At 35.6% G+C, this 14,354-nt stretch overlaps 1 protein-coding gene across 1 annotated transcript in view; it reads right to left on the reverse strand.

Moving 5' to 3' along the window:
* Positions 1 to 3,073: 3,073 nt before the first annotated feature.
* LOC138328176 (proton channel OtopLc-like) overlaps positions 3,074 to 14,354 on the reverse strand; it is a 41,839-nt gene continuing 30,558 nt past the window's right edge. The window contains exons 4-9 of the mRNA XM_069274847.1: positions 12,715 to 12,829; positions 11,908 to 12,127; positions 11,396 to 11,556; positions 7,234 to 7,423; positions 5,580 to 5,708; positions 3,074 to 5,206 (exon numbers count right to left, since the gene is read on the reverse strand). Of these exons, the coding sequence (XP_069130948.1) occupies positions 4,416 to 5,206; positions 5,580 to 5,708; positions 7,234 to 7,423; positions 11,396 to 11,556; positions 11,908 to 12,127; positions 12,715 to 12,829 (1,606 nt within the window). The 3' untranslated portion in view covers positions 3,074 to 4,415. The remainder of the gene's footprint in view (positions 5,207 to 5,579; positions 5,709 to 7,233; positions 7,424 to 11,395; positions 11,557 to 11,907; positions 12,128 to 12,714; positions 12,830 to 14,354) is intronic.

A 14,354-nucleotide genomic window follows, 5' to 3' on the forward strand; every position in this document is an offset into this window, starting at 1 on the left:
ATTCTCAGATGAATTATATATCTACTACATTCTCAAATGTTATACATTTTATACTGCTGAGAAAATAAATGCTTTCGTTGTCAATATAATGTGACCGAGTAGGTGTCTTCGGCGGCATGCTTCAGTGATATAGCAATATAAAAAGGGCAACAGATCCACTATACAAGAAGAAACAACACAAACATACCGCAATCTCCCAAAACACGCACCTCGCACTTCACACACGCTACACACCGCATACAAGGGAGGCCGTCCTTACATGACCATAGCTGTTAATAGGACGTTAATTAATCAAACAAACGAAGCTTCAAAGAAACTACATATGTACAAAGACATAAAAAATATTATTGAAAGCCTAACTCACCATCTACAACGATGATTGAGAACATCTCCATTTTCACATGAATATTTCCATCCAAAGTGGGTCACCCTTCTTCGAGGTAAACTCAGCTGATATCGCCCATTCGGAACTAGACAGGAACATCAGGCATTTCCACTCGTTGTCAATAGACTTGAGCATTGTTCTCAAGTGTAGGGTTTGTAAATAAGCACATAGATAAAGAAAGTCTGGTAATTTGAGAAGAAAGACAATTTAGACCATCATAGGAGGAGTGGCACACGACTGAAAAAAATCAGAGGACAGATCTATGTTAACGCGAGATGTTTGGAAACAACGAATAAGATAAGGAACTTAGACTACCGTTACAGGTACGTTTCTTCTTGCAATACGTTTCTTTGCTGCTTAATTCCTTGGTTAGTTGATATAACGATAGCAACAATACATTCGTATTTATCCTGCAACTGTCCCACATACTGACCGATAACTACTGCCGGATAAACTTGTGCTTTATCCGTCAATACGATATGCTTTATCCGTCAATACGATCACGTGAATTTGTTCCATATCTGACGGCACTTTTTCTAACTTGACCCAGAACTTGAACCTTCCGGTGAATGAAACGTCATTCAGTCCCGCTAAAACGTGACGTCACATTCACCGAAATGACGTCATTTTTACGATATCGAAAATCTCGTATGGCGGTGCCGTCTTTTTCTTGGCTCATGACAAAGGTATGTATTGTTAAGTAATTCTTTAATGGGTATTTATTGTTATTTGAGTATTTTCATTTTCTTTTAGTGATATATCACACTGAATAGAATTACGGTGACTGTTTGTGAATGCGCTTATTTATTTTCCCACGGCAGTAAAAAGGAGTGCACTCTCATTCGGTTAAGTGAATGAATCTTTACCTCCGCATCAAAAATCGTCTCGCTTCGAGCGAAACAAAGTAAGGAACTGTCAATTTGCTTTCGTTTTGAATGCCATAATGGTTGCAGGATAAACAGAATACACGGTTAGTATCTTACAATACAAGGTTTATTTGGTGCTCGACACGGAAAGCCGAGATGACTCGGCAAAGCCTCGTCATCTCGGCTTTCCTAAGTCTCGCACCAAAATAAACCTTGTATTGTAAGATACTAACCGTGTATCTCTATTTATCCTGCAACTGTCCCACATACTGACCGATAACTACTGCCGGATAAACTTGTGCTTTATCCGTCAATACGATATGCTTTATCCGTCAATACGATCACGTGAATTTGTTCCATATCTGACGGCACTTTTTCTAACTTGACCCAGAACTTGAACCTTCCGGTGAATGAAACGTCATTCAGTCCCGCTAAAACGTGACGTCACATTCACCGAAATGACGTCATTTTTACGATATCGAAAATCTCGTATGGCGGTGCCGTCTTTTTCTTGGCTCATGACAAAGGTATGTATTGTTAAGTAATTCTTTAATGGGTATTGGTTGTTATTTGAGTATTTTCATTTCCTTTCAGTGATATATCACACTGAATAGAATTACGGTTACTGTTTGTGAATGCGCTTATTTATTTCCCACGGCAGTAAAAAGGAGTCACACGCTCATTCGGTTAAGTGAATGAATCTTTACCTCCGCATCAAAGAATCGTCTCGCTTCGAGCGAAACAAAGTAAGGAACTGTCAATTTGCTTTCGTTTTGAAAATGGCCTGCAGGATAAACAGAATACACGGTTAGTATCTTACAATACAAAGTTTTATTTTGTGCTCGACACGGAAAGCCGAGATGACTCGGCAAAGCCTCGTCATCTCGGCTTTCCTAAGTCTCGCACCAAAATAAACCTTGTATTGTAAGATACTAACCGTGTATTCTCTATATCTTATACCTTTAGAATTATGTAAAAAACTTTGAGAAAAGGTTTATTTTAAATAACTTAAAATTGATATTGTTACACTGGAATTATTGGCATAAGTACTATAAACCTATAAACTTTCTTTTGCGGCTATTCAATTTCACGATTTTCATTTCAAAAAAGGATCTCGATTTATTTTCGATGATGCTTTTAATTCGATAAAAGGCAATCAACATAAGCGATGTTCAAATTTATTTGCGGAGATAAACTTGCGTGAAATTATTTCGAGACGCGAAAACCCGCTGTTTTACATTATTATACTCTGTAAACCAACTTTAAAGCATTAAAAATTAAGCATTTGCGAAAACAATAACGCTAAAATAGTATCTATGTAAATCAAAAATTCAAATAATGAAGGGGTTGCAAACTCTATGGCAACTGATCAAATGGAGGCGGACAGGTTTATAACACCTTGTAAAGACTGATGGATTATAATGTAAATTGTACTGATACATGTGCTTCTAACTGGTAATTAGTAGGAACGAGTCGATGTTCGTGACGCCTTTTGTTTATCGACTGCATGATAATGGAATAATTTGTATCGACGCCCTCTGTATCCACTAACACTTTCAAACCTCCCTAGGTATTCGAAAGCTATGTTAGTAACCACAGGGACCTGGCACGAAAAAAATTAACCAATAGTATACACATATATATATATTATAGTATAATACATATATATATGTATACTCTTAGTTTAAAAAAATCGTGCCAGGTCCCTATGTTAGTAACCAGTGTTAACTACTAGATGCAAGATGGGCTTTTGGTTTTGAGGAACGCAACAAAATAACATAAAAAATACAAACATGTCTTTTACATCAATTTTAATGTTGACAATAAAAGTTTATTTGAAACGTTACACGTTTCGGCAATACAAGGTTGATATATATAAAATTTATACAATATTCACTGATCATGACATATAATTTTTCTCATAATTTAGATGCCCATTTACAGTGTGTTTAATGAGGTAATACTGATGAAGTACTGACCCTGTATTTTAGTCGTATACTATATTGTTTTTTTAAAATAAGTATTTAATACGAAATTCAAACTCGAAATTCAAATCTGTTCTTGATTTCAGCAATTCTAACAAGAAATTGTATATACAAGTTGGAACATCCTTATTCGTATAAAACATATAGTATACCTAGCTCTGAAGCATGTGATGGTCATTAATACAAAATACCTTGTGATTTCCGGAGAGGACTAGGTTTTACTGTGTCTTTTTACTGCCTTTCTTATCAACATGCGGCAGTTTCCAAGTAGGAATAGAATCTATACATGTAGGTTTAACGACTTTATTATTAGTAAATCATTTCTAAATTATTTAAAAGTTTGAAAAGTATATATGTCACAATAACAGACAGTTAGGTCCTGTGTAAATTAATCACTTAATATGATTAATTCCCTATTAAAAACTATTCAATTATTCACATTCTATGGAATAGTCAAATATTCAAACAGTAGTATTTGCATTCATGAAAATGCTTACATTGGAGACTAAATCTCCAAAGACAAAAGCGAAATACAAGTATGCATTTATGTTAGATCTGTAAGCAACGGAACGTTATTGTTATATACATGTTTATAAATTATATCTTTGAAACAACATTAAATATTTAAAGAGAACATAATTGACATTCTGATCAATCAAAATGCTGCCAAAATTGCATACAATAATGTACATCGATAATTAACATATATGTCTGTATGACCTCTTTCTGTAATGTATACAGAAGAATTAAACACAAATGTAAAGTTTTCGTTTAATACTGATAAACGCTTGGAGTATTATGATTTGCTTGGCGTTCTGCTATCATCGAATTAACTGGTCCCACATCTATCGAAGTTTCATATTGCGACACAACTAGCCCCTGGTGGACCGCATGCTCAACTGATACAATAATGTGGTCACCACTCGCTGAAGCAGAGAACATATACCTCCCGGCGCAATTAAAAAAAAATTTGTCCTCATCTTCATAGTCACGCGGTTGAACCTGAGAATGGCACGATGTCGTCATGTTATAATTCATTATTTGGATTTTTTCATCCTAATGATGAAGATGCAATGACGTGATTGGCGATGAAACGGGATGGCATGGCGAATGCTTAGCACCAAGCAGCAACAAAGTGAATTTTGGTTTTGAACGCTGTTGATGATTTATTATTAAGGCTCAATTTATAGGGTACCGTCGTCTCCATGCATTCTTCCATATATTCGATAAACAAACAGTTGAATGGAATCTGTAAAATATCGTCAGTGGAATAGATACGTGGTTGACAATGTTCCAGGCTACTACACCATAATAGTTCAATTGCATTGGGTTAGCTTGTGAGCGCAAAACTTCAAAAGTGTTTATGCTCCACAGAGCGATATTACAAACTAGCAAGAACGTCACAAACTCACGACCTGGTTTCTGTCGCTCATGCTCGCGCTTTCCCGCCGATTTGCGGAGCGCGTGAAGAAGGAACACAGTCTGAAGAGTGGCCTGGAACATGCCCAGAACACTGGATAATATGACAAGGAATCCGTTAGATTCTCTATTGTCCATTGCGGCAGCTATTATGCTAAATAGTCCGAAAGTAAACTCTCCCACCAGTCCGACCAAGAGCAGACTTTCTTCAAGGTCTATCTGTTTTTCTATTGAATAGCGTAGAGACTGCATTCTGTGAAACGCTAAGATGACTGCGATCGACGTCAAAACGTAAATGACAACCTCTGAAAGGTGTTCAAGTTTGAGAGCTGTATCCAAATACGACATGGACCCGATGAGAACGAAAAATATGATCATGGTTATGACAGTGGCGACGAGGACAAATATGCCTATAAAGAGTCCCCGACTGGATCCTGAACAGTCGACGTTGATCCTCTGAGCCTTCACCTTAGACTCGATGTCTTGTACGTCGTTTCCATCGTATCCCATCTGGAACCGTCCAATATTCTTCCACATCACGTACAATATGCCTGATAAATAAAGAGAAAATGACATTGAAAAAATTGAAAGACAGCAACAAAAAATATCGATAAAGTCACAAAACCAAACTCCCTCCAAACTACATGAATGTTAGAAAGCATTGTTTCTATGACATCAGAAAACAAACCAAGACGCTTCTAAGAATATTTGAACATTCTCCTCCTGGAGAATGAACTAAATATAACGCAAGTATGCAAACGTCAAAGCGTTTAGTAATAAGCAATCATATACAAATTCGGTATTACAATTAATCATTTCAAGTACAAAATGTTCTTCAAAACTATAGTTGACCCTATGAACTTTTCAGATAGTCATTTGACCTACTTGCATACTAATTAGACTACTCCTGACATGATGACGTACCTGCACAAATGATGCTGTACTCTACACTACACGGGTACAGGTAAGGTCCGGACGACTCCACAACAGATTTCATCAGAGAGTTACCGTTACATCTTACTACACTAACGGACGTCATGGAACCGTTCTGAGCTGCAAGTAACAGTATCAGAGGATATTATATAAGTTGATATCACAAACATCTCAACAAAATAGAGCGGACAAAATTTATGAATGAATCATGCGTAGATTACACACAGATCGGATAAAATCTGACCACTTAAATGCGAAATGTGTCTTTTAATAAATAATTTGCAAGAATTGTATAATGTTTCATATTGTAATTCAAGAGAATATCAATAAGATATATGTTAAAACATATGGAAGGATATATAAAAAGTGGAAACAGGGTCAAACGAGAGCTGTGAAAGCAAACATTGAGAATCTCAGTATCTTTATTATGCCATCTTTAAAAATATGTAGAACAATGAGCTGAAAGCTTAAATGCGTCATTTTAAATATTTTTATCTGTCTCTTACTCAAGCTTATTATCTCAGGACGACAAACTGATATGACTTGAACTATTACAGCTTAAATTCAATATTAAATCAGGAAAAAACAAAAGCCAAAAAGATTATAAAAAAACCACTAGGATTTTTAAAATACTAGGACTAATTTGTGTAAAAATAAAAACAACAACCTTTTGATTTTAGAACAGAAATCTATATTAACGATCCTAAATATAATTCATTTGAAAAGCATATAGCATTTGATCTACGTCGAAAACGTCGTTATCGGAGTTAAAATGGAGTTTGTATGTGGCCAATACAAAAAGCTGTAATTTCATTTCGTTCCAATTGTTTTAAAACAAGCGAAATTGCGCTATAACTCGTTCTTATCTACAACTAAAACATTACTGGCGGCGCCACAAAGCATGCTGGTATCGTGCACGTGACAAAGCTCCCCCTAGCGGTACGATAGCGCAACTTGACGATATCTCTGAGCGAACACTAGTGGATTAAAGACACAATGTGATGATAATCTGTGTGGCTGTCTTTTGACCGTGAGGGAAAGACTCCTTATGGCAGAAGTGTTTCCCAGATCGGTCGTAAACACAAGATATGCTGCCGGAAATCTGTATCTGTCAAACAACATCGCACGTGCCCACATCAGATCGAGCAAATGCGCGCGCGATCGATAATGACCCGGATCAGCCCCTCTCGGGGCTATCCGCATTATGTTTTCTTTTTTATATTTTAGTTATGTTACTTTCCCAAGAGGATTATGGGAATTTATCTCCAATATTTTTGGTTATTTTACATCGGTCTTCACTACATAGAAGCTATAGAAGCTATCTTAGTGTCTTTATCAATTTCCTTTTCCAAGACAACTATTCATTTATTTGTCCATTACCAAGACAGAACAAAATTCCTGCGTCTTTTGAAACATGACATCAGTGTCTTAGAATCAGTATTCCCAGTATATCAAGAGTTGAGGCCGTATTTCTGTCCCCCAAAAAATCATATTTATAGTTTAGTCTTGTAATTTATCATTTGACTTTTTTGCGTCCTGTTACTTAGCGACCAGTACTAAATAATTCAACATTGCGTAGTGGAATCAGTAAAAATTGATGCTTAAACCGATATTGATACTCTATTTATATCAATACGACACATACCCATGGGATCTGATTCATTGTTTAGCACGTGCGGGTCTGTCCACGAGCCACCGTTCCCTTGCCGGAAGTTATACGCCTCGATCTCGCGCAGTGTTTCCCTGACGATATTTTCCACCCACACACATAGGTTGGTAGCAACCATGTGCATCAGTCCGAATCTGGCTAGGCTTTTGTAGCGGTGGATACACATCTGAAAAATATAACAAGTTACAACGTCAAAATATAACACACCTAGGATTGTTCCGTTTTTACATAATAAAGCCTTATCTGCAATCGGAACGTCATTTTCTCAAAACAACGTAAGTTTCGTTCACAAAATAATGACGGAACACGATACCGTCTCGTAACAGAAAAAAACCTCTAATATACAAAAACGGTTATGCATTGTTATCAAAAGGCGGCAATGCATCAAAAGGACTTCAAATCGAAAAATTAATTTTTGACAAATTCTTTATTTTTTCTGAAAAAGTAGAATCACTTTTGAGAATTGTAACTATTATCAAGCAAACGCCACTAGCGGGGAGAGAGGGAAACTTTCGAGGTCAGACTGTGAGACGTTTAAAATATCACACATAAGCTGTTAAATTCTAGGAATTGCTTCGAATGATTCATCATTACGTTCTGTAACTAGCAAGTGCAAATATTTTAATTACTATTAGATTCAAGTATTTCCACCTTACGTCGGTTACAAAGTGCCACCCCAACCAATCAGTTTGGCCCAGACTAGACCGAAAAGAAATCTCCGGTATAACTACCGTGTAATTATGACATATACAACATATAACAACCTGCTGACACCATAGACATAAATAATAAACCTAGATCCTGAATTGTTATTATACAAAATTAAACACGGCTCCTATACCACGAGTAGGTCTTAAGGAATATCGGCCGACCCCTGCTGTACTGCTAATGTGTATGCTGGGTACCAGTCGCCATGTTTTTTGTTTACTTTGATGTTGAAAGCTCTCATATGGATTGTATTAAAAGGGAAGATGTACAGGTGGTAGCGGGCTGGTCTTGGCTGCATGCATAGTAGTAATAAAACCAGGTCAACGAAACCCGAACGTGCTGAACGAACCATGTCGCCCTAAGCTTTATTATGTTGATCATCAAATTAAGAAGTATGTTATGTATGTTCAAAAATGTAAACAATATGCTATATCTTGCTTAAAGTATTTGAAAATAAACAAAACATTAATGGGGAAAATATTGATCATAGAATAAGAAAACAATCGAACAAAAACATTAACGTGAACAGTCGGACAAAGAAAACAACTCTTCGTCCGTTCATTGGCCTCCCAAATGAACTTGCAAATCAAAACACCATTGATATCATGCTGAACTTGCAAATCAAAACACCATTGATATCATGGAAAGGCCTTTTGAAAGCGAGGCTACGACCTATAATGAAAATTAACTTCTTCGCATGCACAGCGATTTTGACAAGAAATTTCATTTTTCTATCTCATAAGAAATTATACTGGATACATTAACACCATTTTATCCGTTAACCAACTGTAGCATTCTTTTGCCCGATTATTTACTTTAAGTCACCAAATACCGATACTATTGACATATAGAACTACACCCATCATAATCCGAAAGCATTGATCAAACAGAGACACAAACGAAATGGCAAACCATGTAACAAGCTCAAGTAAAACCCCAATATGTGCAACAAACAACAAAGGAATATGAAAGCAATGATTCCTTAAACCAGACTTTCGAAAATCAGCAAACGTTGGTGGCCAACAACGACACAAATAAAAAGTTCGGATCGTGTTAATTCAGATTACCAACAACACCGATGTTGACATAGAACTATGCAGTCCATACGATTATAACTTGGTGGTGGCATAGCTTTATGAACGAAATGGAAAAAAAATGATTGATGATTTTTTTTCCATAGCCTGGTACAGTAATTTCTGTTTTAATGTCTTTCGTAAAATCCCACTGTACTGTAAATTCAAACTGAATAAGATTCCGTTGACGTTTTAGGAGGAATCATCACCAATGTCAAACAGAATACGTCTCGAAACGCAAAATGCAGGACAGCTGGAAGATTTTGATCATCAAGAACACTAGTTATGGAACACACTTTGATAAAAGTACTCGTAAATGGTGTTGATAAGTCATAACTATAATTTATCAGGTATAACAGTAGATAAAGGTGAAAGGAGTATCACTGAGTGCGATTAAACCGTTCAACAATCGTACCGACTTTCATATCCGCTCTTGTGCCACATTTTGTTTACCTGCCAAATTATCCATGCTTCCGCACATCGTTTCATGTTATAATTTTACGAGGTGTTATGATTTACAAATTAGCTTTAATGACATATGGGTGTTAGGTAATTGGTTACGAGAGAGGATGAGATTCAAGAGAAGAGGTATTTATGGCGTATAGAGACGCACATTATTTCAGTAATTCAAATCATTACAAACGTAAGATGGATTTCCTTCGTCATACATCTATTTTTCCATCCTACCTAAAACTTGAAGCATACTAAACTGACCATTTTACTGTTAATAAGTTTTTACAGGCTACCGCTAACCGAAACAGTACAAGGTCAAATCCTTAGAGACTCGATTCGTGACAGCCAACTATCCAATATATAACATATGAATACAAATCCCTTCTATGATCTGTGTTAATATCAAACTGTCGGTGACTGTAACTTCTATCCACGCATAACGGATGTTTTATTGTAATGTTACATGTCAGTTCTACCTAAAACCAAAAGCTGATGGCAAGGATAGTCATAAGTCGATTCTACTCAATAATGTAACCGCTGTACTTATTTCCAATGAAGAAAACGTCTGGTGCTGTTGACCTTTGATGTGTAATGTGAACAAAGACAGTAGCTTTTCAACACAAACTGTTTTGACAGGATCGAATCCAAAATCGGTCAAATGTTGACAACACTCGTTTACGTGCATTTTAAAGAACTGTTAAAACTTAAATGTTTGTGTCACTTACAGATACTATAAACCCACACCATACATGTACCCTATAATTATGTTTCTAAATTCTGCACCAAATGCATATCGTTTTTCAATGGTGTAGAAAAGAGATCTTTGAAGGTAAACAGTTTTTTATCATAAACTACAGTATAACATTTAGGAGATGCCTTTCCATTAAGTTTTCACCAACCAATCATGTATAAGGTTCCAACAGAGACAATTATGATGGCAAAACTCTTGGAATAACCCTAAAAGAGAAAAATCACTGCCTAAAAGTGTTCCGAGTCAGCAACTGTGTGTCTCGAAATGTTTTTCTTGTAGAACTAAAAACACAAAACACACAAATCAATTCCTTCAATATATCAATTTTCTAGATAATACTGACGGACGTTCAAAACATTTCTTGCAGACAAACGACTTAACCTAAGCAATCTTATCTGATAACCAACACTCCTAAGAGGTTAAAAGTCCCCAGTAAATATCCGTCGTGACAAATATGATAAAGACCTATTTTAGTGAACAACATGCAACTTATCACCTATTGCAAAGGTTGCTTGGTGTATTCTTTAATCTCTAAAAACACACTAAATCGCCCTAGAGTGTTTAGTTCAATGGGCATTTCGATTGCAAATACCTTTGAGTTACAGTGCATCCGACGGACTTATCTTTTGAGTTAAGGAAGATTAAGTATTGTTGTATGCGTTCATGTATGTGAACATGCATGTGTATGATGGTGTATTAGGAAGCACAACTATAATTTCCAAACAAGTGTCCTCCATAATCTTATAGAGGAAATGGCAATTTTTGGCCTTTTGGCTATCAACCTTTGAATTTAGGAAGACAATGGACAATCGGATGAAGGTGTATCTGAAAACATCACATTAAAGTTTAGGAAGACGAAGAAGAGTTGTAGATTATATGTGGCAGCTTATCTTTGAATTGAAGTATAATTGTATGAAGGTGTGTGTGAAAATCTACTTACATTTGAGTTTAGGGAGACGACGCATGGATTATGAAGGTGTATTTAACAAACGTACCTTTGAGTTTAGGAAGACATTAAGTATAAATTTATGAAGATGTACGTGACAAACCCACTTTTGAGTTTATGAAGACAAAGAAGTGTTGCATGACGGTGTACGTAACGTCGGACTCACCTTGGAGTTCAATTGAATGAAAATGTATTCGACATGCTTACCTTTGAGTTGAGGAAGACGAAGTATAGTTGAATGAAAGTGAAGCTAAGCTGTAGGAGAGGTCTGACCCCATGGACGGGGTCACTACAGGACGAGAAGGACTCAGAGTAAAAGAACTGACCAAACAGAAGGCCGCTCTGTATCATACTGCCAACACCAAAGGCTGCAGAAAACAGAATGAGTATGATTATATTGCAGATAAAAAAGAAACAAAGACTTAAAATTAAGAAAACGATGCCAGGGATATAACGATATCAGTGACAGATCAACGAAAAAATGGGTAATATTGATACAACAACAGAAGTACGGATTGAGACACACTGTTCAGGACTTTGTAATTTGATTCTTTAAATACATCCGCCATTCACAAACAATTTAATCAAATCATCTTTTCAAAATGAGCTCTGACATTACTTTTAGGACCAAATGCCATCTAAATGTATGTGTTCTTTTACAACTACTTAGTTCTATTATAATACTTATCACCTTATATTTTCATAACATAAAAACGTACCAACGGCTCCTAATCTTAAGTAAAAACTCCCGGTGTTGTATGTCCGGGACACATCAAATGAGTACTTCCGTTTCCGGCTGGAAATGGACCCATTTGATTCTGGAGAGTTCATCCGCCGTTTAACCTTTTTGCGCAGTCGGACTGTCTTGTTTTGTAGCAAATATACGTAGGCGTATATCAGGAACATTATACTGACGGAGTAGAGATAAATGTAAAATCCCTACAAAACAATAGAACATTATATCAGATTATAAATTTGTATATTTCAAAACTAAGTTTTCACATCATTTGAATTTTGCATTAAGATGTCGTTAAAACGTATATGATATATTGATATCGTTGGTGATAAATTTAATAGATTGACATGTTTTATATTTCAAAAAAATAGAATCAACGTTAAAGATGCTCCACCGCCGACAGAGCATAAATGATATTAATCATTTGAACAATAATTGGTGTTTAATCGTGTACAAATATGCCTAATTAACACAAAAAATAATATAAAATAATTTATTTCGCCTTTAGTGCATGCGCAATCAGTACTTAATTCCATATAGGATATAGTGTCACGGAATTTTTTCGGGATGCAATTAATTATTTTTCATATTTTTAACTTGAAGTAAAATTAGAAGCTCAAACTTTTCAATGGTGGTAATGGTGTAAAGTAAGTAACTTTTGTAACAGAAGAAAAATACTAAATCGTCTGCTCCTGTTTTTTAGAGTGAAAAAATACCATTTGTCAGCGGTGGAGCATCTTTAACATTTTTATTTTAAGTCCTTTATGTAATTAATATGAACAATATTTACCTCAAATAAATATGGCATCGGTTTTGTAGCGAATATGTCTGCAATTGGCATAACGCACCCCATCACAACGACAAGCATGGCATATAGGCCGCTGACGATGATGAAGAGGCTGTCCCTGTAAGGCAAACAATGGGATAAGATGTCTCAAATGTCTTAAATGAAATAGGCCACAAGTTATAAAGCTTAGTAATGTCATCTTTGATATGATGAAATACAATCTGTGGTAATTAAGCAAGAATGAGATTGAGACTAACGATGAAAATTAGGTAAAGACGTGTTTGTTGCTGAAGGGTTCCCCTTCAACCCTCCTCACCTCCTTAATATAAACACCCATTTGCAGTAGATGAACGGATTATATATTATACATATAGCGTTTAGTGAAAGGAATGACCACTTCATATTGACTATATGCACTTGTTTGATATATAATTTATATAAACCTGATTTATAAATCCCATCAATGTTGCAATGATTTAAACCTTCCAAAATTGATTTAAACTTGATTTTACTAATCCTATCAACAATGTAGTGCTCTGCTCCTTTTAAAATTTATTTAAACCTGGTAAACACGTTTACGGATTTCCTCACCTACAACGCAATTTTTGTATCTTTTAAAATTACTCTAAACCTGAAAAATCAATAATTTCCATCAACAATACAATGTTTTGTATCTTTTTTAAAACTTGATAAATTAACATTTCACATAAACAATGTAATGCTAAGTACCTTTTATTCAAGACAAAAAGTCTCTAATTGAAATGGATCGAGCGATGATGATATTTCTTTTCATTTCCTGATTCACTTAATCTGAGCCTCTCGGTATTCAGGACTACCACATATTCTCTTGATTTGCAAAACGATTTTTCTAATCGCGTTATTACTTCTCGTTTGCGTGTCGATGAAAACTTCCTACAATATCTCAATTCGCTTAGCATTTCAAATATGCTTCGTTACTACAAATATGTGCTATGCTATCTAATACTCAACGGTAAGAATACAGATGCTGAATTGGTGCAATTTCGGCTAATTCAGAATTATGTACTCGACATTTTTATCTGCCATACACACTGTCTCGTTTAGTGATTGACTATACACTGGGGTATGAAGCTCTAACAATCTGTCTACACCATAAAACTAATTGGAACCTAAATCCAACCAGATTTTACAGAGACTCGCGAATACCCCATTACAAAACCCTTCATACGATTGCATAATCACAGAACAACTTGCTGGATGTTGTAACTTAGGTATCATTTATTAATACCATTTACTAAGTAAGTCCTAGGAAGAGATTTGTTGTGGAATCACTAAGTTATCTTAGCATGGGATATATGGAAAAAAAACTTAATGTAAAGCTCAGTACCGCAATACCGATATGATAACACAGATAATAAATGGAATCATGATTTGCTCTGAAACCACCAAGAAAACACTAAGAAAGAAGTCAGAGGTTGAAAAAAAAGAAATGGAAATTAACACTTACAAGACAAAGGGAAAAGAAAACTTTATTTTATTTTTGTTTTGATTTGCTAAACGTCCTATCGGCTAATAAAAGAACGGATAACTCCGAGTACAACACCGATAACCAAGTTCTTGTTTTAGTGTTGGGAGGCCGTTGTGTACTAAACAGTTTCTACAAT

This window comes from Argopecten irradians, chromosome 7 (genome assembly GCF_041381155.1).
Source record: "Argopecten irradians isolate NY chromosome 7, Ai_NY, whole genome shotgun sequence".
Taxonomy (NCBI): Eukaryota; Metazoa; Mollusca; class Bivalvia; order Pectinida; family Pectinidae; genus Argopecten; species Argopecten irradians.